General features: G+C 35.5%; 1 protein-coding gene across 2 annotated transcripts in view; it reads left to right on the top strand.

Moving 5' to 3' along the window:
• Nucleotides 1-1,877: 1,877 nt before the first annotated feature.
• Nucleotides 1,878-27,842, top strand: part of Tmeff2 (transmembrane protein with EGF like and two follistatin like domains 2) — a 256,780-nt gene continuing 230,815 nt past the window's right edge. The window contains exons 1-4 of one of the 2 annotated variants that reach the window (XM_021725752.3): nucleotides 1,878-2,437; nucleotides 4,816-4,925; nucleotides 12,230-12,359; nucleotides 17,016-17,042. In XM_021725752.3, the coding sequence (XP_021581427.2) occupies nucleotides 2,266-2,437; nucleotides 4,816-4,925; nucleotides 12,230-12,359; nucleotides 17,016-17,042 (439 nt within the window). In that variant the 5' untranslated portion in view covers nucleotides 1,878-2,265. The remainder of the gene's footprint in view (nucleotides 2,438-4,815; nucleotides 4,926-12,229; nucleotides 12,360-17,015; nucleotides 17,043-27,842) is intronic. The other variant, XM_005324358.4, reaches the window with a different exon arrangement.

Below are 27,842 nucleotides of genomic sequence, written 5' to 3'. Positions count from 1 at the left end.
AGGATTTCTTTGAGGCACAGAGGTGCTGCACGATCACATCTCTCAAAGGAGAAGTTAAAAAGCGAGGAAGTGGGAGGAGGTCGGAGGTTAAAGTACTTAAAAAGATTGCTGGGGCACAATTTGTTTTTCTGGTGGTGTCTGAAAAAGATAGATGTTCCCCATTTTCAAAGTATTTTGGTGTCTTTTTTAAGTGATTAGGAATGGACACTAATTGCCTGTTAGATGCCATCAAACAACGCCGTGCTAAATTCAGGGGATACAGAAGAAGAGAGGAAAAAGGAAAATTTAAAGAGAGAAACACAAGCTATGAAGGTTTTTGAAAGAGAAGGAAGACACAGAAGAGTGGGGGGGTGGAATTCAGAGGAAGGAGGGTGCAGAGAGAAAGGGAGAAAACCCTGAATCATTCAACGCGCGCGCGTGCACACACACACACACACACACACACACACACAGAGAGAGAGAGAGAGAGAGAGAGAGAGAGAGAGAGAGAGAGAGAGAGAATAATTTTTAAAAAGAAAGAAAAAGAAAACTCTTCCTTGCAACTCTTCCTTGTAGGGCATCCAAAACACCGCGACTGCAGTAGTGACCGAGTCGCAGGAGAAAGATGCTCCTCTCCATCCGGTCCCAGAAAGCTATGGGTCCTAATGACTAAAAACCCATTAGGCTAAAGAGTGTGTCTAACTGCGTGAAGAATGCAGCAGGCAGAAGGCGGGTCTCGCTACGCCGTTTTGCCCAGTGCCCGCTGGAGCGAAATAAAGAAACGCGCAGGCCAGCGACTCCTGCCAATTTAGACCTTCTAGCCTCTCCAGGTCACTGGTGATCAGGTAGAGAGACCTGCGTAAAGCGCCCAGGGCTACTGCCAGTGCTGCTAAAGTGAGCCGGCTGTTCCCGGACGCTGCTTCCCAGCGGACGCTCCCGGGAAACCACCCTTGGCTTATGCAGAGGAACCCTTCCCTTCTTCTGAGACCACTTGTCCCGACCAAATCTGACCTTCGAAACACATCTGGCCGCACCTGCACCTTCCAGGTGGCAGCAACATACAGACTCTGGGCTGGAGAAAAGCGTGTGATGGGAGACAGGGATTCAAATCTTCCACCCCTTGGTTTGGGTCGGAGCTGCGGGAGGCCAGGAAGGGAAGAAGGGAGAAAAAGACTCGGAAGAGGAAAGAGCTTGCAAGGCTGGTTGAGCCAGCTTGGCGAGCAGCCTCGGGGTTGCAGGTTCCTGTGGGAAATGCTGCTTCCAGGCCTGCCAGAGCTGTTCTCACACTCACACCATCGCTTCTCACCCTCTCCTTCTCTCAGCTACTGTCTAAAGAAACGTCCCTGGGCTCTCCGCCGCGACATTCCCAGCTTTCCTATAGCTCAGGCGGCGCGCTCCCTCACGCTTCAGCGCCGGGCGCCAACAGGACTCCCTCTTCTCCCTGCCCGCTTTCCCCTCTCTGCCCTGCTTCTGCGGCTCTTCGGCCGCCTCCACCCCCACCATCTCTCCTGCTCCAAGAAGACGCCATCCAGCCGCGGCGGGTGCTCACAGCCCCGGGTCACGCATATAAGAGAGGCGCAACTCTGGACCCTGAGCTCGGTAGGGGGCGTCCTGGAGCGGAGAGTGAAGCAAGAGGTATAAAGGAGTGTGGGGGTCGCCCACCCTGAAGCCTGAGCTTCTTCACATGAATTATCCGCGCCTAGCTCCATTCGGGCTAGAGCCTGGCAAGCTAGCCCATCTGTGGCATCCGCGGCCGCCTCCTCCTTGCACCTCCTCACCGACCCCTCCCTCTCGGGACCTGCATCCCGCTCCACCAATCAGCGACCGACTGCCGCTTCCCACGTGATCCCGGGCGGGCTAAGGACCTGCTGCTTCCCAAACGCCAGAGGGATGCGGGCGGCAGAGCGCGAGAGGCGGCTGCTAGGCTGCGGGGCGCTTTGACTCTCCCTCCACCCTTCCTCCTTGGGCTCCTCTCCTTTGCCTCCTGGACTTGTGTCTCCTGCGCTTCTTGGAGGCCCCTCCTTATGGCAAGAGCTTATCGCATCTCTGGAGTTGCTTCTCAGCGGAGGACCCTCTCACTCCCCGGGCTGAGCCGGGTCACTGGATGTTGCTGAAACTCTCGAGATCATGCGCGGGTTTGGCTGCTGCTTCCCCGCCGGGTGTCACTGCCACCGCCGCCGTCTCTGCTGCCACCGTCCGCGGGATGCTCAGTAGCCCGCTGCCTGGTCCCCGAAATTCTGTGTTCTTCAGAAGCCGTTTGCTGCTGCAGAGTTGCGAGAACTAGTCATGGTGCTGTGGGAGTCCCCGCGGCAGTGCAGCAGCTGGACACTTTGCGAGGGCTTTTGCTGGCTGCTGCTGCTGCCGGTGATGCTACTCATTGTAGCCCGCCCAGTGAAGCTCGCTGCTTTCCCTACCTCTTTAAGTGACTGCCAAACACCCACCGGCTGGAACTGCTCTGGTAAGCCCAGAACCCGGCCCCCCCACCCGACCCCCTTAACCATTCAGAAGAACTCTCCTATCCTGCATAGGCCAGTCGCTACGCAGCCTCTTGTTTCCCACCGCCCCAAACCTGAAACCCCCTACCTCCATCCAGAAAAAAACAGGGAGCTATTCCAGCCCCCCCCTCCGGGGAGTGAAGGGGGGCTACTGGGATGGGCAGAAAGTGCAGGTGCTGGAACCTTTGAATGCTTGCACTTACACTGACGCCTTGAGGATTTTGAAAAATATTAAACGGGATGGTTTTCTGGGTTCACTGAAAACAGTAACAACCCTATGGGAAATACTAAACAGAACATTTCCCTTCATTAGAGAAAAAGTCTGTCTAGGATGAGCGAGAAATAACTTTATGAGAAAGAACAAGCGAGAAAGCAATAAATCAAATGGTGACTGCAGAAGAATCACTGATTCCTGGCAAAAGTGCCAAGAGAGTATGATGGTCTTGCATTCAAGACCAGGTCACTTAGATTCTAAAGGAGTAGGTTTCAGGAGAATCAATCTCAATCAATCTCAATATCTCTCTTTCTCTCTCTCTCTCTCTCTCTCTTCCTCCCTCCCTCCTTCTCCTCCCCCTTCTCTCCCTCTTTCCTTTGCTGCAAAAGACATTGTATTTGATTTTGCAGTCCAAAGGTACCCCTCTTCTACTTCCCTAACCTCCTGTGCGATGGAGGGAAGTTGAGAAGGAACCCTTCACAAATTTCCCAGGCCAGAGTAGGTATGACCAAGGCTGGGAAGGCTCACATGCAGGGGGACAGAAGGTGAATTGACCTCTGTGGGTTCTGACTCCTCCATTTCCGTACAGGGTTTGGAGTAGGGCTGTTGCACCTCTTACTTGTTCAGGTCCCTTCAGAGTCTGAAAGCAAGAGCTTTGGCAGCCTTCGCTCTGCTAAAGCCTGCTAATTAAATAGGGCCATAGGATGGAAGTTGCTGCACTCCTAGCAGTCTTTGCATTTCAGTATGACAGCCTGTAGTATACCAAGTGGAATTGTGGTGTGATTTCATTGGCGTTTTAAACTCCATTAACATGCCTGGGTATTGTCCCCTAGGTCTGGTGTGTTCTAGTTTTAGCAAGTGTGCATGTAATTTTTCATCTTCTGTAAATAATTCTGCTACAGTTAAATCTGGCTCTGAATGAAGTGACTTTCAGGGATGTATGTGAGCCAAAGTCTATGTAACTTTTGAGAGGAGGAGATGACTAACTGTAACTTATAAGTGAAAGAATATGTAGCTCTTAGTTATTACTGATCTAAATTCTAAGAGGAAAATTATTATGCATCCTTTTAATTTATCCTTTTTAAAATAAGTTGCAACCCTGTTACACTGGGTCAGTAGGTCTTTGTTATGTTTTTGGTGATTTCTAAATTTGACATTTTTATAAATTTCACGTTTTTAAAATTTATTATTGGTTTATGCATGCACATAAGCTATTTTTGAAAGAATAAGTTCTACTTCATAGGTGCCTTGTCACTTTTTAGATGCTTTGTTATAAGAACATTAAATAATCTTCAAGATCAATTGTTTCAAATGTTGATGGCTTCTTAGTCTAACATGACTGGTTTGCTTCATCCATAACTGTGGTATTATTTGGGGAAATAATTAACTGAAATGCGACATTAATATTGGCAATAGAGAAATTCATTATTGGCCTGATATCTTAAAGGGATCTGCACAAACTGAAAAGAATGAACTGGTTTTCCAGGCAGATTGTCAAGAACTTGGCATCCCCCTCCTACCCTGTTAACTTAGAGGTGATCAATCTTCATTTGAGCCAGACAGACCATCACAGAATACACTGTGCCTGTTTATCTTTATTATTGGGGCTTTGTTTCCTCTTTGTCTGGAGAAATTCCAAATAAGGGGTGGTTTCAGACCTTAAAAAGAACAATTAAATATGGAGAAATGGTAAAATAGCACTCAGAGACCATCACCAGCTCTTTCCCAAAATGTCGAGTTTTCCAAAATATTTTTTCATATATATATATATATATATATATATATATATATATATATATATATATATAATTTTCCATTTGATGAACAAAAAAAGTTAAAAAAAAATAAAGAAGCTAGGTAGCAAATGTAAAACTTTCATTCACTGTTGTCAGTATTCACCCAAGCTGAAATGCACTATTAAAAGAGGATATTGAAAGAAAATTGACTACAAAATATCTGTGAAGGATGGAAATGACTGTTGATCACTTAACTAGCTTGTGAGGTTATTGGTAGAGAGTGTCCTGGTTGTTGGAATTAAAATTTAGGGAAATTCTTTTAAAGATTCAAGGTGGTCCTTTGGTGAATCTAATGCGTTTTAATGACTAGAGTGTTCTCTTTAAATTTGAGGTTATGATGACAGAGAAAATGATCTCTTCCTCTGTGACACCAACACCTGTAAATTCGATGGGGAATGTTTAAGAATTGGAGACACTGTGACTTGCGTCTGTCAGTTCAAGGTAAGATGTCTTTGCATCTTCAAATTCATTAAAGGGACTATGAAGCAACCTTTTCAACCATCACTTGTCAATTTATACCTATATGAGCTAAGAGGAAAGATGGCATCAAGCAAAAGTATTGGCAAGAGAGCCAACAGATGTCAGGAAAATGTCACCTCTTGAAGAATTGTGTGTACCATACTTATCATGCCACTGGAGGTAGAAAGCTTCAGGTTGCACTTTTTATATATGCTGTCCCTTCTAGAGTGCATTTTGAAAGTCAAGAGTCTGGGGGTAGTAATCAAAATAGTTGACCAGTAAAAATTGTGGATCTGTATACCTTTGTTCCTTTTGACTAGGGATATCATATTTTGAACTTATTGCTCTTTGTTTTAATGGTCTTGGGTTTCATTCTCCTTTCAATATGATTAAATATTTAAATAATCTTTGATTAATGTGACTTTGAAACTACTGATCTAGTTTGGAAATTATGGACCTTATTAATGTGTTAACTTTTCAATAGATACCACATTGAATTAGAACTGAATCTCCCATGAATCAAAATAAGCACATTGCATTGAATTGTAAGTCACTTCATGAATGTGAGAAAATTCTCTTGGTCCCGTGTTATAAAGTTTTCAAATTAAAATACAGAAAAAGTTGTATAGTAGGTATCATTAAAACTAGATTATTAAAAGATAAAACTCTCAATGTTATTATCATCATCATTTAACAAATGCTTTCTATAGTGTAAATTATAAACCTTTTCCTCTCAAAATATTCATATAATTATATATACCTTCAATTACATAGATGTTGTGTGAGTATTCTGTATTCTCTTTTGAGTATTATTTACTTTTTAAAATATCCTTTGACATCAATATAAGATTCAACAAGGAAATATGCATGTAAACAAAACTCTATAGGTGAGATAAGAATATTTTCCAAGAATATAAGTAAAAGGAAGTTATAGAACAAATAAAAACATCAATCTCAAATTCTGGTCTAAACATTTGACTTAATGTGTAATATGTAGAATTGAAGAAATTTAAATATCTTAGACTGAATTTAACCACTCACTGAAACATATAAGGGGATTCATATTTCAATATAGTTTAAGTGACTTTTACATAGACTAAAAGCTTCATAGACTTTATTTTCTTTATTTTCAGAAACACAGTAAAAGAAGTGCCATTTGTAAAGTGCACTACCTCCTATGGGTGGTTACTGCTGTGATTATACTCCAGTATTAAGACCATATTGTAGTGTTAAAAACACATTTAATATGCATAGACTTCCAAAGTCTCCACTACGCTGAGCAATGTAATTATGTTCTTTCAATGAACTACAAGAGAAAATGGAACATGAGAACTCCCCAATTCATACTTCCCCAAAATGTTAACAGTAAAAAAAAGTTAGACACATCACTAATTAAAGATACCCCCCAACACACACACACAGGATTTTCTGAAAATTTTCCCTTTAACTTTGTGATTCTCTTAAATTTGTCTTATTTTTGTAACCAAGGGTGGATATAATAAATGAATTCATAAACAGTATAAAATAAACTAAGAAGAAAGTTCCTTAAATGGAAAGCCATGTTCTAATATTTCACCTTGAAGGGAGGGAAGAGTAGATAGAACTCTAAATGGATGAGTGCCACTAAATGGAAAAGTCCACTTTTCTTATTAAAGGAATTATTTTTGATTTTTCAGCTGCCACAGAAGATTCTGGTAAAATTTTTATTAAGAAAGATATTTATGTTTTTAATATATTTGTCATTAATTTAAAAAAATCTTGAGTGGAATAGATTGTAGAGGTCAATGAATGCAAGTTTAAATAGGAACAAAAAATGTAAATTTGTAAAATGTAAAATTTTTAAAAGGTGAATTTTTAAATTTACTACTTCATCACTACTGCTATTAATGTGTGTTTTGCCATAGTTGTCAACCTGGCAGAAGGAAATAAATATCTTCCTAGTAGAAAATTTAGATTTTGCATATACTGGGAATATAGAATAGTATATGCAATAATGAATTTGCATATACCAGGAATATAGAATATATACAGTCTTCTCACAGTACTTTCACGTGAATTTTAATTTTTTTTTGGTTTTGTTTTTCTGCACTAGTACCTGAAGAAAGGTGAGAAGTTCTAAAAGCCTACAATTTTCTACCTACAATTCTAAACTTCTGGTTCCTTTGCATTTTCAGATAGAAACATGAATTCTTCCCTTCAAAATAAGATACAAACTATAGTCTTTCTTGCTGCGAGATAATTTTAAAGAGAAATGGCCATATATGCATGTTACCTATAATGTCTTCCAATTTGTATTATTAATGACCCACTAAAGTGACTAATTATATATTAGCATTTATCCCCCTTAGATAATTTTAAATAAATTTATTTCTACCCTTTAAACATATTATCTCACTTATTTCTTATAACTAGGTAATTTTTTTCTTCTCCTTTTAAATATGAATCAATTAAGGCTCATAAATGTAAGTAACTCACCATTAAGTGGTGATCCTTGAGTAAGAAGCTAGATCCTGACAACAAATGCAGTTTTCCCCCAAGATATTAGACATGAAAATGAAAATATCAATGACAAAAGTGCCAGATTTTTGTAGGCAATTCTTAATATACAAAACAATGAAGGTTGAATGTCCCTAATCCAATAATACAAACTTCAAAATGCTCTGAAGTTGTATATGATACTAAAAGAATTTTGGATTTTGGAGTATTTTAGATTTCAGACTTTTGGTCTGGGTATGTTTACAGGGCAATGTCTCTGCCAGTATTCCAAAATCCCCCAAACTCTATAAAATATGAAAGAATTCTTGTCCCAGGCATTTTGGATAACAAATACTCAATCTATACAACTGATTGTTAAGTGATTATATAAATTACAAAAATGGCAATCTCTTGCATCCAACTTTCCGGTCTATATACCAAATAATATGATGATCAATCTTGTAAATCAATTTTGACAGTGAAAAATTAAATACAGTAGATAGGTGAATAATAGATTAAGAGAAGAAAGGAAGGCAAGAAGTAAGGAAAGAAGGGAGGGAGAAAGAGAAGATTGGATATAGTTACTAGTGCACATCATACAATGATCAATAATCACCTTATAATTTTAAAATATAATGAAGCCTTATTTTCAGATTTTATCTAATTCAAATATTAAATATTTTTATTCAACAAACCATGCTTTAGATCTACAAACGTCTCATTACTAGGACTGTATAACAGAATGCGCAGAGCTTAGAAGCAAAAGACAATGGACTTTTTTTGTGTGTATGAATCTTCACTTTGGATAAGGCTCAATGGAAACATTTCATCTCTGCTTTCTTTGCCATTAGCTGAGCTCACTCAAAGGCGAGGTGCTCCATGCATCTCAGGGTTTTAATTATATCTGAGTACCAGTAGGGGACCTTGTTTTGCTCCATGTTGATCTCTATATGGGCTACTTTAGCCTTTCTCATAACACAGAGGCTGATACTCAAGGGAAAATATGCTGGGGGGAGGGATTTCTTTAAATGACCTAACTCAGGAAGCCACACAGAGTCCCTGTCACCATAATCATAGGTCTGCCCATTCTTGAAGGGTAAAATTTTTACATTCAAGGAAATTCAGCCACAGGGAAGTAAAAGTTGCTTATAGAATGGTCAAAGGACTGCAACATATGCAAGTTTTTTCTCAATTTCTTTCTTGGAAGAGAAATATACCATATTCTAAGCCATTCTTCCTAAGCCTTTGACAACTGGGAATATAACAGAATTCACTTAACATCTGTTGAGCACCTTCTACATGCCAGACTCTGTGGAAGGTGCCGACAATATATAAAACATAAGTCATACATAGCTTCTAGATGCTGAAATTTCAACTAAAAACCCCTGTTAACCAAATAAGCAATAAACCATATGAAATACTTTTAACATAATTTTTATTCCTTTGTAGCAGAAATGAATTCCATATATTCCATTATACCAAGTTATTGAATCTGCTGGTGTGGTAGATCGCTGATATCATAAATGATGAAGAAATTTGGAACAAAATCATTCTATTGAAAAACACATATTTAGAAAATAAACTTGAGATTTTAAAAACATCTTAGGCAAAATAGAATCACTTTTTTTTCTTTGAGGAAGTTTGCCCAACACATACATTTATGGACCTAACCATCTGGGTTTGAATCTTGGTATTTTTCTTTTTTTTTTTTTTTTTTAACCATCCAACAAGGTAGACTTTAGCAAGTCACTAACCATCTGAATTTGTCCCTTCACCTAAAACTGAGCAATATCATCATTAATAATCAAAACTATTTCCAATAATTTTGTATATTTTAAAGTAGGGTTTAGCATATTTTCATGCTCTTATCTTGTTTTTCTTTTTTTTCCCCCCTAACTCTAGAAATTCCCTGTTTTGGTGTTAATGTTAGATTGTGACTGCTAGTTAAAATACATGTCATAAAAGCCAAATAATTTATATTTCTTATTATAATGAGATTTCCAAAGTATTCCCTATTTTAAGAGCATAACTTTGTTAATTCCCCAATTATCCCAATTAACAATTTCAAAAGAAGAAACTAAACTATAATCTTGTTAAATATTTAAGTTTTGAGTAATATAAATAAGGTATACACCAAGAAAGGGAAATAGGAAGACCTAGCACTTGACCCCCACTCTTGAATGCAAATGATTTAGACATGCCCCCTTCTTGTGTTATTCATGTTATGAGTGCAAGTCATGGTACTAAAGGCCCAGAGCATTGGGGTGATAATCTACAGTTAAGCTCTTTTCAGCTCTGTACAAATCTCCCCTTGGCTTGTGCATGGAACTTGGCAGCTCTTGTTTTAGAACTGTTCATATTTGGCTGACTACATGTCTCAGAAACGACATATGAACACTTTATCAGTTTATTCGATATTTTAAGATGCATATCAGCATTGTGTAATAGCACTTGACAGAGATAATAAATACTTCCCACTCCCCACTCCAGGTCCACTGACTCTTCTTTTGAGTATTCTGCAGAAGTGCATGAGAAGGCCAAATAGAGAAATTTTTAAGGATGGGGCAGAAGAAAATGTGGACCCAAATAATCTACACTTGAAGTATTTTAATTGGGGGTGAAAAGAGAGATTAAAAGATAGTCAGTGGCAAAGAATCTCAGGACCCACACATGGGTTTAGCTGTCCATTTCAATTTTGACTGTCATGTGTCTACTGAAAGGGTTAGCAAGTCTGTTGGCTATAACATTACCAGCTGTTGCCTTCTTTCCCATCTCTCCTCCATGTGCTCAGAGTCCATCACAGTGTTAGCAAGCCCCATAAATCCTTCTAACCTTCTTTCATCCCAGGTCCTAAACATAGCATGTGTATCAAGCACCTGTCCATTCACTTGCCTTCCTGGCCATGGTTCTGGCATGAGCACAGGTCCCCTTTATTTGTTTTCCCTTCAGTACTGACCATTGGAAAATTCAGCTCTTTGCTCACATTTTGTTCTTGCCTTCTGTCTTGAGTAGCAGAGGAGATGCTCACTCCTATGGTAGGTCAGTATTCAGGTGTCTTACACCTGTGGAAGACATCTCTTAAACAGGGCAGTCTGTCTGTCTACCGATCCATCCATCCACCCTGTGAAAGCTCTTACACAGGTATCATCCAATCAGAAGTAAATTGCTCATTGCCCTAAAAATTAATGAAAGATCAGCAAAAAGTTTTAATCAAATTAGTGTTTATAAAATCTAATGACATAAATAAACAGTGTCTGGAAATGAAAGGTATAACTGTGGAAAGTAATTATTACATAGAAGGTTTTCAGAGTGCCTACAATTATAAATCATAGAAAGATGAATAAGATTTCTAAAATATGTACAAAATCTTTCTGTTAACAGTTATTGCCATACAACTTGGATTTACTGTATGGAGGAAAGTAGATCATAGTTAGCAAAATATAATATTTAAGTTATTCAGTGATAAAAAGGAAGACTCATAAGACTTTCATTTCAGAGAACATTGATTTATACCATTTATAAATTTGTCAGGATGACTAAGCTATTTTACATAAAGGCAAAGAGCAAGACTTGATTGGGAATAAGAACGATAGACATGATGAGAAATTAGAGCATAAATGCATCTCAGGTTTTTATCAATTGGATTCTCACCTTATTAAGAGTTCATTTGTGTGCATAAATCCTATGTTTACTTATTACAGTCTATGTTTAATTATTATAGAGTTTTAGGTTTAGTATCACATATATATGAAAACCTTCTTAGTGACCTCACTAAATCGTTGATTTATTTTGTATGTATTGTACATTTACAGCGCATTAACAGTCCAAATACAATTAAAAATAGAAAAGAGAAAAGTGTTTTTGCATGAATCTATGAATGATTTTCCTTCCTTAGTTTCTGGCATAGGTAAGCATTTATAAATAATCATCTTGATCATTACATTTGTTATAATTAAACAATGAAGTGTATCAGTAGTAGTAATCATGAGATAATCACATCCCTGGTGTAATTAGCAGGTATAGGACACAGCCAAGTATCTCTAATGCCTTGGAGTGTGATTATATTATGATGACTATACCCGGTAGGTTGCCTAATTTCCCTTGTAAAAATGTGTACTTTTTGGCAATGAGGTTGTTTTTAAAAATTAACTTTTCTCTTTCTGAAATATATATTAATAGGCATGTTTTGGAATTGTCACTAAAGTTTACATATAGTTCAGATTTCTTGAATTTTTTTTCTCTGCAATCCTTAGTCTGTTGCTAGACTATATCGACATCAATATCCAATGCTGGAAAGTTACATAAAATGAACTAATAAGTCAGTATCTCATCTGAGTATTCAAAAATTTGCAATGATTAAAATTCAATAGGAAAAAAAAGAACATTTTTAGTATCTTAGCTACATCCTTCTGCTCCCCACACAGATAAGCATTACCTTGTTTTCAATATCTTGAATATTATATTGTTTTGATTTTTTTTCTTCAAAGTCAGAAAAACAATATTAAATAGCATGGGTACATTTGTTGTCTTATGTTTTGCATGCAACTGATTCAGTCACTTTGTTTTTGATCAACTGATCAATTTAGATACATCTTGTTACTCCACTCTAAATAAAATCACTGTTTGGCTGATTTGACACAGCCTTTGTGTAACTTTAAGAGATGCACTCACAAGATTAAAGACTTATAGGATAAAATGGCATCACTGAAACTGAAGACAGTGGTTTGTTTTGTAAGTTGTTATTTCTGTTCAGGGTTTCAGAGGGATGCTGACTCCAGTACTAAACATTAGCTTCCATCTGTGTTCTCCAGTGCAACAGTGACTATGTGCCTGTGTGTGGCTCCAATGGGGAGAGCTACCAGAACGAGTGTTACCTGCGGCAGGCTGCGTGCAAACAGCAGAGTGAGATACTTGTGGTATCAGAAGGATCGTGTGCCACAGGTATGCATGTGACCCTCCCTGAGACCTTCTTATGGATTCTGAATCCAAAAAATCATGTCTTGTGTTTCCTATTGTCTTCAAATAAATAATTCAGACTCCATATTGACTAGACGAGCCACTTATTCTTTGGTACAAAATACTGCACTATTCTTATTGTCTTTTTACATTTTAATCACTCTGAACAAAAAAGAAATTGTGTCATAAGGACATTGGCAGAATTAAATAATAAGTTATTGAATAAGGTACAGATAGTTTAATATGTATAAGTGGAAATCTTGATTGACTGCTCAGGTACCAAATACGTAGAAATCTATCTATACAAGCATAAACTTTGTTTGTTTTCTTGTTTGTTTAGATAAATATAGCTATGTCCTGGAGGGCATCTTCGAAGGTTTAAGTTCTGAAGTTAATACCTAACATTAGCAGCTCAACAAAATGCTCTTCTTACCATTTAGCAGATTATATTGAAGAATGTATTGGTGATAGATATAATTGATAATGACATTTGTCTTTTCTGACAGTTAAGTTGGGATTTTATAAAGCTTTTTAGCTGTTATACATATGAAGGATGATATAAATAAAGGGGGAGAGTGATGTCACATGCTCATTAGCTTTCCGTGTTTTCCTTTTGTGCAGTGGTTGTTAAAGCTTAACAACATTACAGCCGAAAAAACTAGAGGCGTGCAAGCCCAGCTTGACAAAACTATTCTTTAAAATCGAGCTGAGTCTTTAGGTTAGATTTTATCATTGGTACTTGTATTAAAGAAACTTACATGTCTCATAAGAGTCATCCTTAATGGCAAATGGGGATCTTTCTGGAAAGTTATAATTTCTGAGAATTTGACTTATGTAAATTTATTGAGGAAAAATAATAATGATGTAAAATGAACTTTTTTCAATGGTATAAATAGAAAATGGTTTTGGGATAGACCTATTTTATTGAAAAGTTCCTCTTAGATAGAAGTTATTTCTGTTTAGCACATTAAGTTAAAGGATGTGTGTTTGGTGTCTGGGAAAGAGTGGAAAAGGAACAAGGAGAAAAGTCTTATATTCCTTAGATTGTCTTCTGCCCATTGATTGTTAATGGTTAATAATATTCTGAGATGTACTCATGACTACCAAGGTTTCTCACACTGACCAGAAGAGGGTTGGTGCTATTTCTCACAGTGATGTGCAGGCTTTTGGATTTGGTTTTGGTTAAGTAGTCTTTTCTCCTTAACGATTCTAGGCCCTATGCCTCTAGATGCGAATGCCCTTTCTGAATAAGCATCACGAGGCAGTGTGGACAGGTGCTTTGCTGCTTTTTATTGCTAATGCACCCTTAGTCTTGAGTGAATAGTAACAAATAAAAGTGACAGCAATGCATGAGCCTCATGGGCTTCCCAAGTACACTGGGGAGAGAAGGACACACCCCTGTTGCTCTCATAATAGAGGTGGGAAAAACAGAAAGAAAGGCAAGAAACAAACTAATTGTGTGAAAATTCAGTCAGCCATACTAAAGGAAGAAAAAAATGAAAAATAACACTTTAGGCCAAATGGAATTAAAAAAAAATAGAAGAAACTTAGTCTCCCAGAAACCAGAAAAAGTATAGGCAAGTCCCAGAATATTGAGGAAAGGATTTGCTCCTTCACGGCAGGGCGTATATCTGTGATTCTCTGACAATCCTCAAATGAGGCAACAGTCTAACAATAGACCAGAAATTAAGGTTGTGGCAAATTATATTTGTTAGCTAAGACCTGTCTTTCTGACTTACCAGCCTCTTAGGAGTGCACACAATCACATTCTCCTGATTCATTCAAGTCTTTTCTTTCTAGTCCCTGATGTGCTGGATGATACTATGGAAATAAACACTTAGCCAAGTTGAAAATGTAATCACAATTGACTAAGCTGTCCTGAGCTCATTCACACACTTAGATTCCACAGGATTCAATTAGTAAGCTAGTTCTGCTGAATGCATTTTCCTCTGACTAGCAAATCAAAAATGTTTTTGATTTGAGAGATGAGGCAAATACAAAAATAATTTCAACTAAACAGGTTTAGCCGTAAATAAATTGAAGATCGGAATTCTTTTATCTGAAAGAGTTTTTCATGCTTTTTTCTTCATAGATTTTCCATTTATTTTTTATGACTATTTGACACTGACTGAAGGTGGCAAATTGTGATCTGTAGGAATAAAAAGGTCACAGAATATATAATTTTATGTTAATTTTATTTCATTGAACTTAGATATATTTTGGTTTTTGTCCACAAAATATTTTTTTCTACTGGACAGTCTCCTCACGGTCTCACTGTCACTTTAACTTTTTGCCTTGTGGGAAATGCATTAACTAGGAGCCCAGATTCAGATCCAGTAACATAACATTTTTTTCATAGGTATTCTGTCATCCTCATAAGTCCTTAGTAGGCTGCTGATCTCTGGTTTGCCAAGATGACTCATCTTATAATTGAAAAAACATTAAAGTTTTCCCTATTTTCTAATGATGCCATGGACTGAATGGATTCATTGTCCCAGTCTTTTCCTGCTTTCTTCCCCAGCTCTTTATCTGGAGTCAAATCAAACATGAATTGTCTTAAGGACCATGTCCCTTGAATATTTAGAAACATACATGGAAAACAAAAGCCATAATACTACTGGCACTTTTTTCTGATTTCCCACAGCCACATTTATTAGAAAACCTATCAATGAATATGCAAGATGTTTATTCAACATATTATTATGTTCCAGACTGTGCTTAAACATTTAAAATAAGCTATTTTACCATTAGCCTCAAAATAGTCCAATGAGATAGGTATCATTATGCCCATTAAATAGAAGAAAAGTTTAGGAAATTTAAATAACATTCCTATGTCATTCGTTGAGTGATATTTAGAGCTGGGAACTCATAAGCTTTTGGGCATTTTTTCTTATGTGCATGTAAGTATAGAAGCGAATGGCCCATACATGAATGTACACAGTTTATGAGTTTAATAGAAAATGACAAAGTATACATTCAACTTAAATATAGTAGATGTATTAGCACTATAATACTATAACTTGTGATTTTGTTCCTGATGAATACAAATAATATGGAAATAAATTTCTAAATTAATTCAAATAAAGTCAATAAATTTTATCTGTGAAAGAACACTAAAAGGAAATTTAGCAAATATGGACTATTTGTGCAACTATTTGTCCAAAAGAAATGATGTTGAAACTTATGATTATCAGTCCAGTTGGCAAGAATATTCTCCAATGATGGAGATAATAACAGATCAAGTTTTTATTGATCTATTGTCATTATATTATGTAAACATGATTAAACTATTTGTATGGTTCTATATTTACAAGAAATATTTTTATTATAAATTGATTTCACAAATTAGCTCGCCTTTAAGGAAAGATATATACCATCACATTAGCATATGTCTAATGAATCAACATTTTGATGTCATACAGTCTCAGAACCTGTGAATTTACTTAATGTGAGTCTCCACTAAGTCTAACAATTTCACTGCTGCTCCTTCCAGGCAGTTTTAATGCTGTAACATGGAGGACTATTAGGGAGGCATGTGTTCTTCCATTTGTCAACTTTCTTTGGATTTTTCATTCACCATGCTACTTTCTCTGTAGTGTCTCTCAATAATATGTCATGGAGGCAGACAAAGAGAAGTAAAGTTTTATTTCAATATAACTAAAACATCAAGTAAAAATTCATAGAGGTAACATTGGATATAAGTCTTGAGATTTCAATGTGGGATGATGGTACATCAGACAGAAGATTTCAATGTTAATCATACTCCTATTACTAACTTTACAAATACAAAATTCAATGTATTTAGAATGTGAAGAAGTTAGGATGCAGAGGGAAGGTGATGTCTACCTGTGCTAAGTAAAAGCAAGTGGAAACTCAGTGGTCTTGACTAAAACTAGAAAACTGGGTATTTCTGAGTTCTCAGACAACTTTGGTCAATTTTAGTCATGTGGAAGAGGTGGGAGAGAAGTAGAGAAAGAGAAATTCAGAAGGGGGTGATTTTTTTCTTCCAACATCACTTAATATATACCAATTTTAAACCCAAAGATGCAAGTTAAGTTTATTCCTTTCTTTATTTCAAAAACAAAGTACAATTTATTTATAGATAGAAGTATCAACAATTATGGTATTTGTTAAACATTATCAATTGTATAAAAAGTTTTATCTTTAAACGTTTTCTCTTTGGTCATGTGAAATTTTCAAGAATATAAGCCTTACCTATGAGTTTATTTGCTATTTGTTCAGTTTTTAAACACTTAGTTTTTTGGACTGTTTAATTTTGAAAACTTATTGTTAAAGCCATTCATTTTTAATTTTTATGTTGCTAAAGTTTTCAAATTTAGCCTGATTAAAATAAAAATCTGAGGAATTTTGTACTGTTATGTTTAGGAATTTTCCTAAAGGTGGATTTTTTTTATAAACTTTAAGAACAAAAGTGATAGGAAACTAATTTTATGTAATTATGTTAGTAGTAATTGACAAATAGGTGTAACTATACATTATCAGATTAATTATCAGTAAGTTTCAGAATGATATTACAGGTTTAGACTAAGAAAGTAAACTTGAACTTTGAGATGTCAAATTTTAAAATATTTTTTTTTCTAGTGAATAAAAATTCTGTTTTATTTTTTTTTCTCCTACCAGATACAGGATCAGGATCTGGAGATGGAGGTAGGAGGTTGCTATTTTTCTATACTTAAAAACTCATGTGGATATTATTATGGATAATTTTCTTATGTATATTCTATTACAAGGTCTCAGATAAATTTACATTTTTTGTTTTAGGAAAGAGAAAACAAAAATCATTCTCCTTGCTAAGAAAATGTATCTACCATGCGAATTACTCTATTTGTCAATCATATACTATCTCCATTTCATTTTTTTTGTTCATTTACTTGCGTCTGAGTAAGCTGTCCTTGAGACAGACTCAGAATGTCAAAACTTCCTAAAAAAAGGAAGTTTCCATGCATATATGTGAGGACAGAAAGATATCATGAGGAAATCATTTAGATTTGCACTTTTAAAGTACATAATACTTAATAAAAAATACATAACACTTCCTTCAATGCCAACGTACTAATATTAACACGCATATAATTTTCATATAGTCAATGTCTTGATTACCAAATTTGGAGTTTGAAATTAAAGGAACTTTCATTCATAATAGAAAAAAATTTCAAACAAATTTAAATCAATGAAACCAAGATATTATCTTTGCTTTATTGGTTACATGAAAATATAGTTCTTTTCCATAAAAATATGATACATGTTTTTTTGAATTTCATTTTGCTTATAGGAATATGTAAGAGAAAGGTAGAAAATTTAAAATTTGGATCTAATGTACTTAAAACCAAATGAAAATTCCAATGCTAACTCATTCTAAATGTCTCAAGTGCTTTTCCAAATGAAGGCCAGGTGAAATTCTACTTTTATGTGCATAAACCAAAACAAAAACCTATATATAATTTCAAGATTAATAACAAAGCATTAATAAAAATATCAATATCTCAAGGTCTTCTTAAGTTTTGTAAAATCATTAAATGTATGATTTTGAGTTACGTTTTAAATGCATAGTTTGAAGAAGACTGAGGATTTAGGAAAAGCAGATTTTTAGTGCACAGTTATTTAGTTTGAGAAACTGAAGATTCAAGTTGCCTCATGTAACTTTTTGGTAAAAGGCTTTACTAATTCAAATAAACTACACTTAGGGAACACAATTAGAGCTGCATATTGGAGCATATTGTTTTCCCCATAAAGATTAAAACTAAACAGGAGTCAATGGCATGGACTGTTTTCAGCATCACATGATACTGGACAGTCACTTGAGTTTTGGACCGTCTTTCTCTACTTCAAGAAATTAAGTTGACCCCCAACCCCAGTGTGGTTAATTAATATGCTATTCTCAAGGAAGCTTCCTTAGAGGCTTTGAAAAGATGAGTTCAGAGAACAAATTAAATATTAAAGAAAAAGAAAAGGAAAAAAAAGCATTTCCTCAAGTTGATGTTTCATCACTGGAATATTAAGAAATCATTTAATTTTTAAAATGTTGCTTTTGTAAGGAAGTAATTTCTATGCAGAATTCTGTATACCTTCAAGCCATTTAGTTTTATGTGTAGACTATCTAATTTGGCAGATATTGTGTTGAGATTGAACTGTTCCACTATTCCTCCAACAAGCCTTGTTCATTTTCTAGCATCTTAAAAAAAAAAAAAAATCCACAGAACACAGGATATCTTCTTTCCCTTCCTGTTAAATTGAGTCTCCTATCACAGCATGCATCATTTCTTCTTCTTTTTAAATGATAGGATATAGTTTCTGTTTCAGACACTAGTTTTTAGTTTTTCATTCACTGTTGTTAGTGCATGCAAATGAAAGTGAAGTCGAATTTACTTTTGCTTGTTGCATTTTATATTGAAATCTTTGGTTCATTATGTTGTCTTGTGATCTGAGTAAGGCTGAATTTTTCAGGAAATAATTTTAATCTCTTGAGTATGACATTTATAACTTACTTCATAATATATGGGTGATACATCATGTGGAAACCACTTTTTTCTGTTTTCTTTTCCTTTTTATTTTTTCTATTCCTTTCAATTATAGGTGATTTGTGGTAACTTAGAGTAAAAAAGAAACATGACAATTTCTTAAGATGTTTAAGAAAAACTAGAGCAAAAAATCTATTTCATTCTGAGTTAAATCTTTTAAATAATCAGGATTCTGAAAATTTTAGTAATGTGTATTTATTCTTAGCTGAACAAGCTTTTTTAAAATTAGAGGTAAATGTTTTAATTTTTGACCAATTTGCTTTTTTTTCCCCCAATCTACATGTGACTGTGCTCTGGAATACTAATGGTTTTAATTTTATTTAAAATATTTATTACAAGATGCCAAAAGTCTTAATAGCTACAATTAAAGTGGTATACAAGAGTACAATTTACATAACTTTCGAGTTGTACATAAAATATATTTGAGCTGGGCATGGTGGCACATGCCTGTAATCCCACTGGCTCCAAAGACTGACACATGAGGATCATGAGTTCAAAGTTAGCTTTAAGCAATATTGAGGCACTAAACAATTCAGTGAGTCCCTGTCTCTAAATAAAATACCAAAACAAAAAAAAAAAGAAAAAAAAAAAAGAAAAGAGGGGGGCTGGAGATTTGGCTCAGTGGTTGAGTGCTTCTGATTTCAGTGCACCTGAATTAAATACATATATTCTGCTGTACAGATGTTACTGTACTGGCTCTGTATTTAATATAGTGCCTACAACCAAGTCATCACAGGGTCCAGAATCAGTTTCTTTTGAATTACCCTGGAGTGATTAAATAACCTATGATTGTTTGGCTAATCTCAATTATAGCTAGAATTTTTTTCTAAGTGGTTGGTGCCTACAGAATATATTCTCAGTACTATGTTTAGTTGATAATTAGGTCATCTTTACAAGCATTTTGGAAGGTTAGTGGTCATTTTTCCAATTTCTTATTTTAACAAAAAGTTAACATAATTCCGAAATAGAGTGCATTGATCCAAATAGTGAAGTGAACAAATTTACTTGGAAAACATTTTTATGTGTGACTAACATAAATCATATTATTAAACATCCAAATTCTGAAATTATTTTAAAATACATCAATTTTTACTTTTTTTGATTATACTATATTTTTAAATGAGTAAATATTGTGGTAGTAATGAAAATTAGACTTGATTATTTTTTAAATAACTTAAGCCTAGACTTTTTGCACAAGTGCATATCTGACATTTATTGCATTTGAGGGAACATTTTAATTGCAAATAAAAGGGATATAAAGGTTTCATAAAATTTATGTTAACTTGTTTGGATGCATTTTATAGGAGTTTAAAAATCTTTAACTATTGATCTGTTCATTCAGACGAAATTTTCAACTGGTTAACTTTATTAGTATAACATGTTGACTGTGTCTCTGACATGATCTACAGTTGTGCATTCATTCATAAGGGCAATTTGCAAAGTAATAAGAAGCAAACACTGCATACAAATATTAAGGGTAGCTTTTCTCATTTCAGAGTCTATGCTCTTCTCCTGGTGATTCAGAAAACTTGTAATATAAGAAATAACTTTGCATTATTAGTTTTCAACATAAGACTTACAGTTTATGGAATTCTGTTTTCAAAGAAAAATATGTGGTCAAAAAAAACCATCTACTTCAGGTATCTTTTTTGGATATGCTCATGCTTTAAAAGATAAATCAGGATAAACTATAATTAATTGTAAAATGTTCTATTGGAAGGTAAAATTTCAACAAAATTCCAAAGAATTTTAGAAAGTGATTGAACAAAAAGGATTAGTGTTCCAAGTGCTTGTATATATGGAGATTTAATGTTGTAAATAAGAAATCGGTGTGTAGGAGGGATAATAATCTCTTATCTACCCACAGACTTCCTTAAGCAACAAATACTGCAGAAAGAAAAAGTATTAAAGATGCCTCCTCTCAAAATCCAAGGATATGTGGGTGGTTTAAGGATTGTTTTTAACCCATGTTTTTCAGTCATATTTTAAAGGCAAGGTTATGACTGTTTTTCTATTATTTCTTTTTTTTAAAATCCAATTCTGGATTGTTAAAGTTTTTGCTAGATACATAAAAATTAAAAGTAAGTCCAGTAAAATGAAAACTATATTTTAACTATTAAAGTTATTATAAATATACTATCTTGCTGTACATAAGACAGGACCCCAATTAAATTTTACTAACATAGGGGATGTTATGATAATGATCATAAAAATAAAATGTATTTAAGACACAGGATAGATCCAATGGATATATATAGTTTTATTTCATGGGGTACAAGAGAGCATGGGTGTGTAGGAAGAATATAACCACTTATGTGGTTATACAGGTCTAATAGGTTGATGTCAACAAGTAACAAGTCAAATTATTCTATTTAAAAATAAAGTCTCATTTTCATATGAGTATCCATGTAATTTTTATCATATATAACATTTGTTAGAAAACCAGTTGACATATTATTTTTAATTATTGAAAAAATTATTTACAAATAATCTTTATATTACATAAATATACATAATTAAAACATTTATAAACACTACACGTATAACAAGAAAAGATGACATTGCAACAAATCATAAATCTTTCTGATAATGTGGATTGCTAAAAACTGACAGATTCGTAAGAAGTTTGAGAATTTAGAAATCATTTTTTAAAAAAATATCTTTCCTTCTAATATAGGCTTGATAATATTCAGGAATTTAGTTGACTTGAACAAGTATAATATAACCTGGGTCCTGTGGCAAGATTCCTGGAACTGCAGTGATAAAGATGATCACAGTTTCTACACTCAGGGAGATTACATATAAATTCTCTCCCCAGCACACAGTGGGAAAATTATGATTCTAATTATGAGAAGGAAAATAACCCCCTACAGAAAAAAATTTTAAATACACTGTAAATAACAAGGAACTAAATATTCATCCCATAAAATAACCTTACATAAAAATAAGTAATAAGTATTTTTTTTTTTCTTCCCTGTTGCTGCACTCATTCCTTGTCCTGACCGGAGTTTGTCACAGTCAACACTAGCAAACATCACAAGCCTCACCGTATCCCCACCCAACCACCCATTAGACTCACTTTACAGCCAAAGCATGACAGAAATCAATTGTATAAAGTTCAGCTGTAATGCTGATCAAGAAAGAAATTCCACCAAGCATGCAGGGTCTGAGAGTCTTCCAAGGCAATCCATAAAAGGTAGAAAGTAGAAACTCCTCTTGCTGTGCTAAACCTGAGAGCTGCTGTTCTTTTGCCTAAAGATGAGCTATCTGAACCTCAACTGAAATCTTATTTCAGCTTTTCATGAGTTGGAATCTATCTTGCTTTCTCTTTACTTCAAAGAGAAACAATACCAAAATGGAGTAATAACATAGAAGTAGAATGAATGAGGAACATGTAATGGATATTAATGTTGGAAAAATATAAGAAGCAAACAGAAGGAGGGAGACAAAGTGAGAATGATGGAAAGTGAAAAGGGAAGAGAAGGGAACTTTATTATTAGCTTGGCTGTGTGGTAGTGTGGTAGTGTATTTCACACATGAATACCATTTTACAAATAAGAATTTTTTTCTCCCTCCAATAGAGCAGAAAGTGAAATGGATGCTACAAATTTTTGTCTGAGTTGTCCATATGTGTTTTTAAAAATTATATATAGAGGAAGAACTTAGTCATTATGTGTAGTTGATAGAAATGGTTTTGAATGATGAATTCAGAGATTCACATTCTAGATTTTTTAATTGACTTTAAGGATACCTAATAGAGTTTTAGTCTCCAATTCCTTGGGTGATTCATTTATTTTATCAGTTAAACAGAATAGTATTTACTTACAGGAAAGATGATCATAATAAATGAATGCGAGCAACTTTCAACTTCAAAAAATTAAAGATGAAATGATAAGAATTCATTTTTTTGCATTTTATTCCCATTTACTCTAAGAATATAATTTCTATGAACAATTTAATTAGACTTGAATATTTAATTACTAATTTTAAGCCCATGATTTAAAATATTGATGCTAGGATAATAATAGCTGTATGAATTCAATACAGTTTTTAGTACTTAAAGGAAACATCTAGCTTTGAAACCTTGAAGGAAAGTAAAATCACCTTTTTTGTATATACTGTGGAACATAAATGTATCCAAAGAAACTTAAATTACAGAAGATAGATAAGAGAGGAGGAATAATGTTAAACATTTGAAAACAATAAATAATAATTCTTAAAACTAGAGCAGCAGGCATATTGTCCCAACAGGAAACCAATGAAGACGACATGGGAGGGATTTGTGGTATGGGTTCGATTCTGTGTATTATAAGGAAAAAATTTTCACAGGGCTATAAACATGGCAAAGTATTTCTAGGTGGACCTGAGACTTTTAGAAAGAGATTTCTTTAAAATAGAAGGAAAGATTGTACTATACAGTTCTGTTCAATATTAGAATATGAATTGGGTAAATCTGTGAACATGTATAATCATGTTTAAAAGGCCCTATGATTTCTTAAATGTTGAAAGGATAACTAATAGATAATACCTAAATTATTTAATCACAACGGTAGCCCTTGAATAAAGATCAGAAAGGATGAATATCTTACTACAGACCCAATGGCAAATATGGTAACTAACATGATCCTGAAATTTCAGGAAGGAAGGAAACTGTCTTCAAAGTTATCCTGCCTCCGGTAGTAGCTGTTCACAATGACTACACCAGACCTCAGATTCTGTGCTTTATATAAATTGTACTTTTTACCAAGAATCCTATGAAAAAAACAATTTAAATGCCTTCTTCTTATACCTTTCCCACTCTCAATTTAACTTCTGAAATCATCTGTTCTATTCAGTGCAGTATTAAACCCTGTGGGCCTGTGTTATTGTCTGTTATTTAAGTTAATTATTCTTCTAAGTTCATAGCATATAATGATTGCCATCTCCTGTCTTCTGTTAGGCCCCTCTGTCTCCCTATCCCTAATCCCCTTCTTCTGCTATAAGTATTTACTCTAAGGTGTTTAATATATTTAACATTTATGATTAAAAAATATAAGTCAGGCATGATGTTGCACACCTGAACCCCAGCTAACTGTAAATTGGGCAGGAGTATTGCTTAAGTCCAGAAAATCGATGTCACCCTGGCAAAGCAGCAGGACCCTGTCACACACTCACACGCATGCACACATGTGTGTTTGTGTAGACATGTAACAGATGAGTAGTTATAGGAGGCAGTAGTTCAAAGCACAGTCTCTGGAGCTCTCAATTCTATGGATTTCAGACCTGGATTACCATTTAATTAGCCAAGTGACCCCAGAAAGGTTATTTCACTTTCTTCATTTGTGAGTCTGTCAGGATTTACCAGGAAGTACTTTGAGATTTCTGTTATGCGAAGTTTACTGATGGTTGCTCTTAGGAATTATGTTTGTGGATTAGGAAGAGAAGAATTTTTATTGGTGCAGATTTTAAAAAGCCAGATCACAACCGATATGGAGTTCTCAAGATAGATGGTCCTTATGAGTTCTGCTCAATTGAGATGATGGGGCTGGGCCTTACATCCCCCATTTATCACCAATCCTGTGGGCAACACACAAAAGGGAGTGTGTCTCAGACCAGATGACTCTCTTCAGCTACGGACTTGACCTGAAGAGGCACTCAACTGTGAGCAGAGTGCAACACTCCTAGTAGCTATGAAGAGAGAAATGTGGATATGAAATCAAGGCTTCCAGTAAGACCCATAAAATACAAAACAGACAAAAGAAAATCCCTGCCTTTGTTGAGCTTATTCCTTATGAAAGGATACAAATAGTAAACTCAAAAACAAAGAATATAGACTTGCAGATGGTAACAAGTGTTATGAAGAAGGAAAATAGTGGGATAAGGGAAGGGAGGGTTGCCAGTGTTTGGGGAGTGATCAGGAAAGTTGGGAAAAAGATAAAAAAGGGGAAGAGGGAACAAACCCTGAAATAAATGAGGGACATTCTAGCAGAGAGATCTATAGATGCCGAACCTCTGAAGTGGGTGCATTTTGAGATATTCCAAGAAGATCAAAGATGTTAATTGGACTAAAGTGGGTAAGAAGTTGCTTGGTTGAAGATGAGGAAAGAGAGGGAGAGTGATCTTTCAGATTCTCCCACAGGGAATGGCTCTTCCTTTGAGTGAGCTGGGAGACTTTCTAACTGGGTAGCCTGTACCCCAAAAGGGTAGGTTCCTACCCAGAAGGTGTGAGCTACCTGGGAAAATAAAATATCTGAAATAATCAGTAAGAAGTAAAAACAAAGTCAAAAATTAGATATAAAAAGAGGAGAGTCTGATGGGTCTTCCAGTCCTGATGGGAGCTGGAACTGACTCATTGAAAAAGGCCCTCACTCTTTATTTAAGGAGGAGTACATCAAAGGCAGGGATAAGGTTTCAGCTAGTGGAGTCTTGGTTCCATGCTTGCTTCTTGGTGTGGCAGGGGTCTTGCAGTAAAAAGGTTGATTGACATTTGACAAGCTACACCCATCTCTGGGAGGTTATGCTTGAACTTGAGCAATGCACTAGAACAGGGTGCCATATGAATAGGGCGTTCTCAAACTTCCGAGTGTCCAAAACTGGGCTTCTGTGCCTAAAGGCTTCAACATCACTCAGTTTACACATGGGTAATGGATGGCTCCTGGCACCCTTATGAAAGTCTGGAGCACAGAGGTATGTTGTGATGGGACCGGTGATCTTGAAGATCACCTTGGCTGCTGTTTTGATGGTGCACTATGCAGAAACTGGGAGGAAGTGAGGAGACATCTACAATTAAGAGAAAAACATAAAGTTTCTGTTCTCAGGTTGTCATTGAATTTCGGGAGTTTGTGGCATATTCTCTAGTAGACTCCCTGTGTGTGTTAGATACACCAACTAGTCAGCTACTCACATTAGCAATGTTGTCTGTGAGTCTTTATTGAATAAATACCCTAGATGTTGCTGTAGTTAAATCCACAATTATATCTCTTAAGGTATTTTTGTACTGGAGGTTTTTATAAAATACACTTCTCTGGATTGGATACTTTCAAGCAAGCAGAAAATTTCTGTTGTTTTCAGACTGTGTTTAATGCATAAAAATGCCTAGGCATGCAGCAGTGCATGCCAAATTGCATTGAATTGGTTTCAAATTCGGATTTGAAAATATAGCTTTTTTTACTGAATTAAATGTACAATACATATTGTCGTGTATGATTTCCAATATGTACTTAACAAAGAGCAATTTCATATTCTCTGGTAAATTACACACTTGTTATAGCTTGGGGATTTTAAGAAAATCCAGGAATAAATAGAAAACAATATGTTTAAATAATGTGAGTATCCTAGCTCAATGAGTTAAGCCAAAAGAATTCTTCCAGTGCCTGTCAGTTAGTGAACTGGTTCTGAAAAATCTTTTAATTGTGTATTTGGTGCGGATCCTTCTTTGAGAAGAATAAAAAGGGGATTTGCTGGATTTTAAATAAGGTTGGCCTGATACTTTCAACAACCTGTTCTGCAGATGGATCACTTAAACTGGATCCATTCCTAATTAAATAGTATTTCTTATAAAATTATCTTTCCTTCCTCCCATTTTCTCTCATTTTCCAGGTGTGTTCTCATTCTTTTTCCTATGGTTTGGCTAATAGGGTACTGTTCTCTCAGTATTTTCTCGTGGTGAAATCCACAGGAAAAAAAATCATGGTAATAGAGTCAGTTAGAGAGGGAGCTCATCTCTATAATTTCATCTACACAAAATGTGTATTCTGCATATATTTGGTCCTGGCTGTGCTAAGAGATTTCACATGCTCTTGTAAGCATTTAGATAGATCAGGAATTATTCCAGATGAACTGACTGTCCTCTCCAGAGACCTTGACACTAACAGAAAAACATGACCTTTGGCACATAGAATTTCTGACGCAATGATCTAAGTGGCAGTGGTGGCAACGTGGTGAAAGGACATGTAGAGTTATATAGCGCCGTCTTTTCTGGTCCTCTCAGGCCTCGTAATGTAGTTTGAGAGCTAATCCTTAAGGAATGGAGAGTTTTACAATGCTAGGGATTTTGTTCAGTTACTCAAAAGACAACCATAATAGCAGCTTGAATGTGGTTATCTTTGAAAGTAGGTGTTATTTTTAAATATAATTAAAGAGAAACACAGCTGGCATTTTAAAGAAAAGAATTAGTAGTAGAGTTATTTTACTGCATCTTAAATAGTGGGATGATATTAAATGGCTATATTCTGGAAACTCATGCTCACATTACCTTTGAAGTCCAGGCTGTCCAACCATATCCAGGCGTTGATTCAGGAAACCCATGGGTTTTCACGAAGAAAACTCCCTTATGCTGAGATCTGCTTTGAAATAGAATGTGGCATAGTTATAAAGCAAGTTGAATCCTATAAATTAGCACACTTTGTGGATTTTGTATTGTGAATGGTTCTTAGATCTTTATCTTCAGACCTCCACAATCTCTTATTTCAGCCTCTTGACATTTTTTGTGTATGGCTTTAGGAAAAACAGCCTTGTAAAAGGTCTGCTTGCTTTTGGTCTTATAATCCTAAAATTTTTGTATTTGCATAGCCAGAATTGTTTATGTAAAATACTTATCTAAGCATGCCACCCCTTGGCTTATAACCCCCAAATGGATATCAACCTTAGGATAAAAGTTGGTTTTCCCTAGGAGATACAATGACCTCTGGAATTGATTCAGTTCCTGCCCCTCCATCCTCATCATGCATCTTCTACACCTCAGACCTGACACTCAGGTACACTCTTGTGTAGAGAGTAGATCATTGAGAAAAACCATCAGTTGATTTCATACCTCAATGTTTTGTTAATGCTCTTCCCTCTTCCTGAAATTCTTCTCATGTGTTTGTTTAAAAATTGTTCATCTCTCAAGACTAAATTGGTAATCATATTCTTCAGGATGATTTTTTTCAATCCCTTGATTGAGCTAAAT

The sequence above is a fragment of the Ictidomys tridecemlineatus genome, chromosome 7 (assembly GCF_052094955.1).
Source record: "Ictidomys tridecemlineatus isolate mIctTri1 chromosome 7, mIctTri1.hap1, whole genome shotgun sequence".
In the NCBI taxonomy this organism is placed as follows: domain Eukaryota; kingdom Metazoa; phylum Chordata; class Mammalia; order Rodentia; family Sciuridae; genus Ictidomys; species Ictidomys tridecemlineatus.
This window is presented reverse-complemented; position numbering and strand designations above follow the sequence as displayed.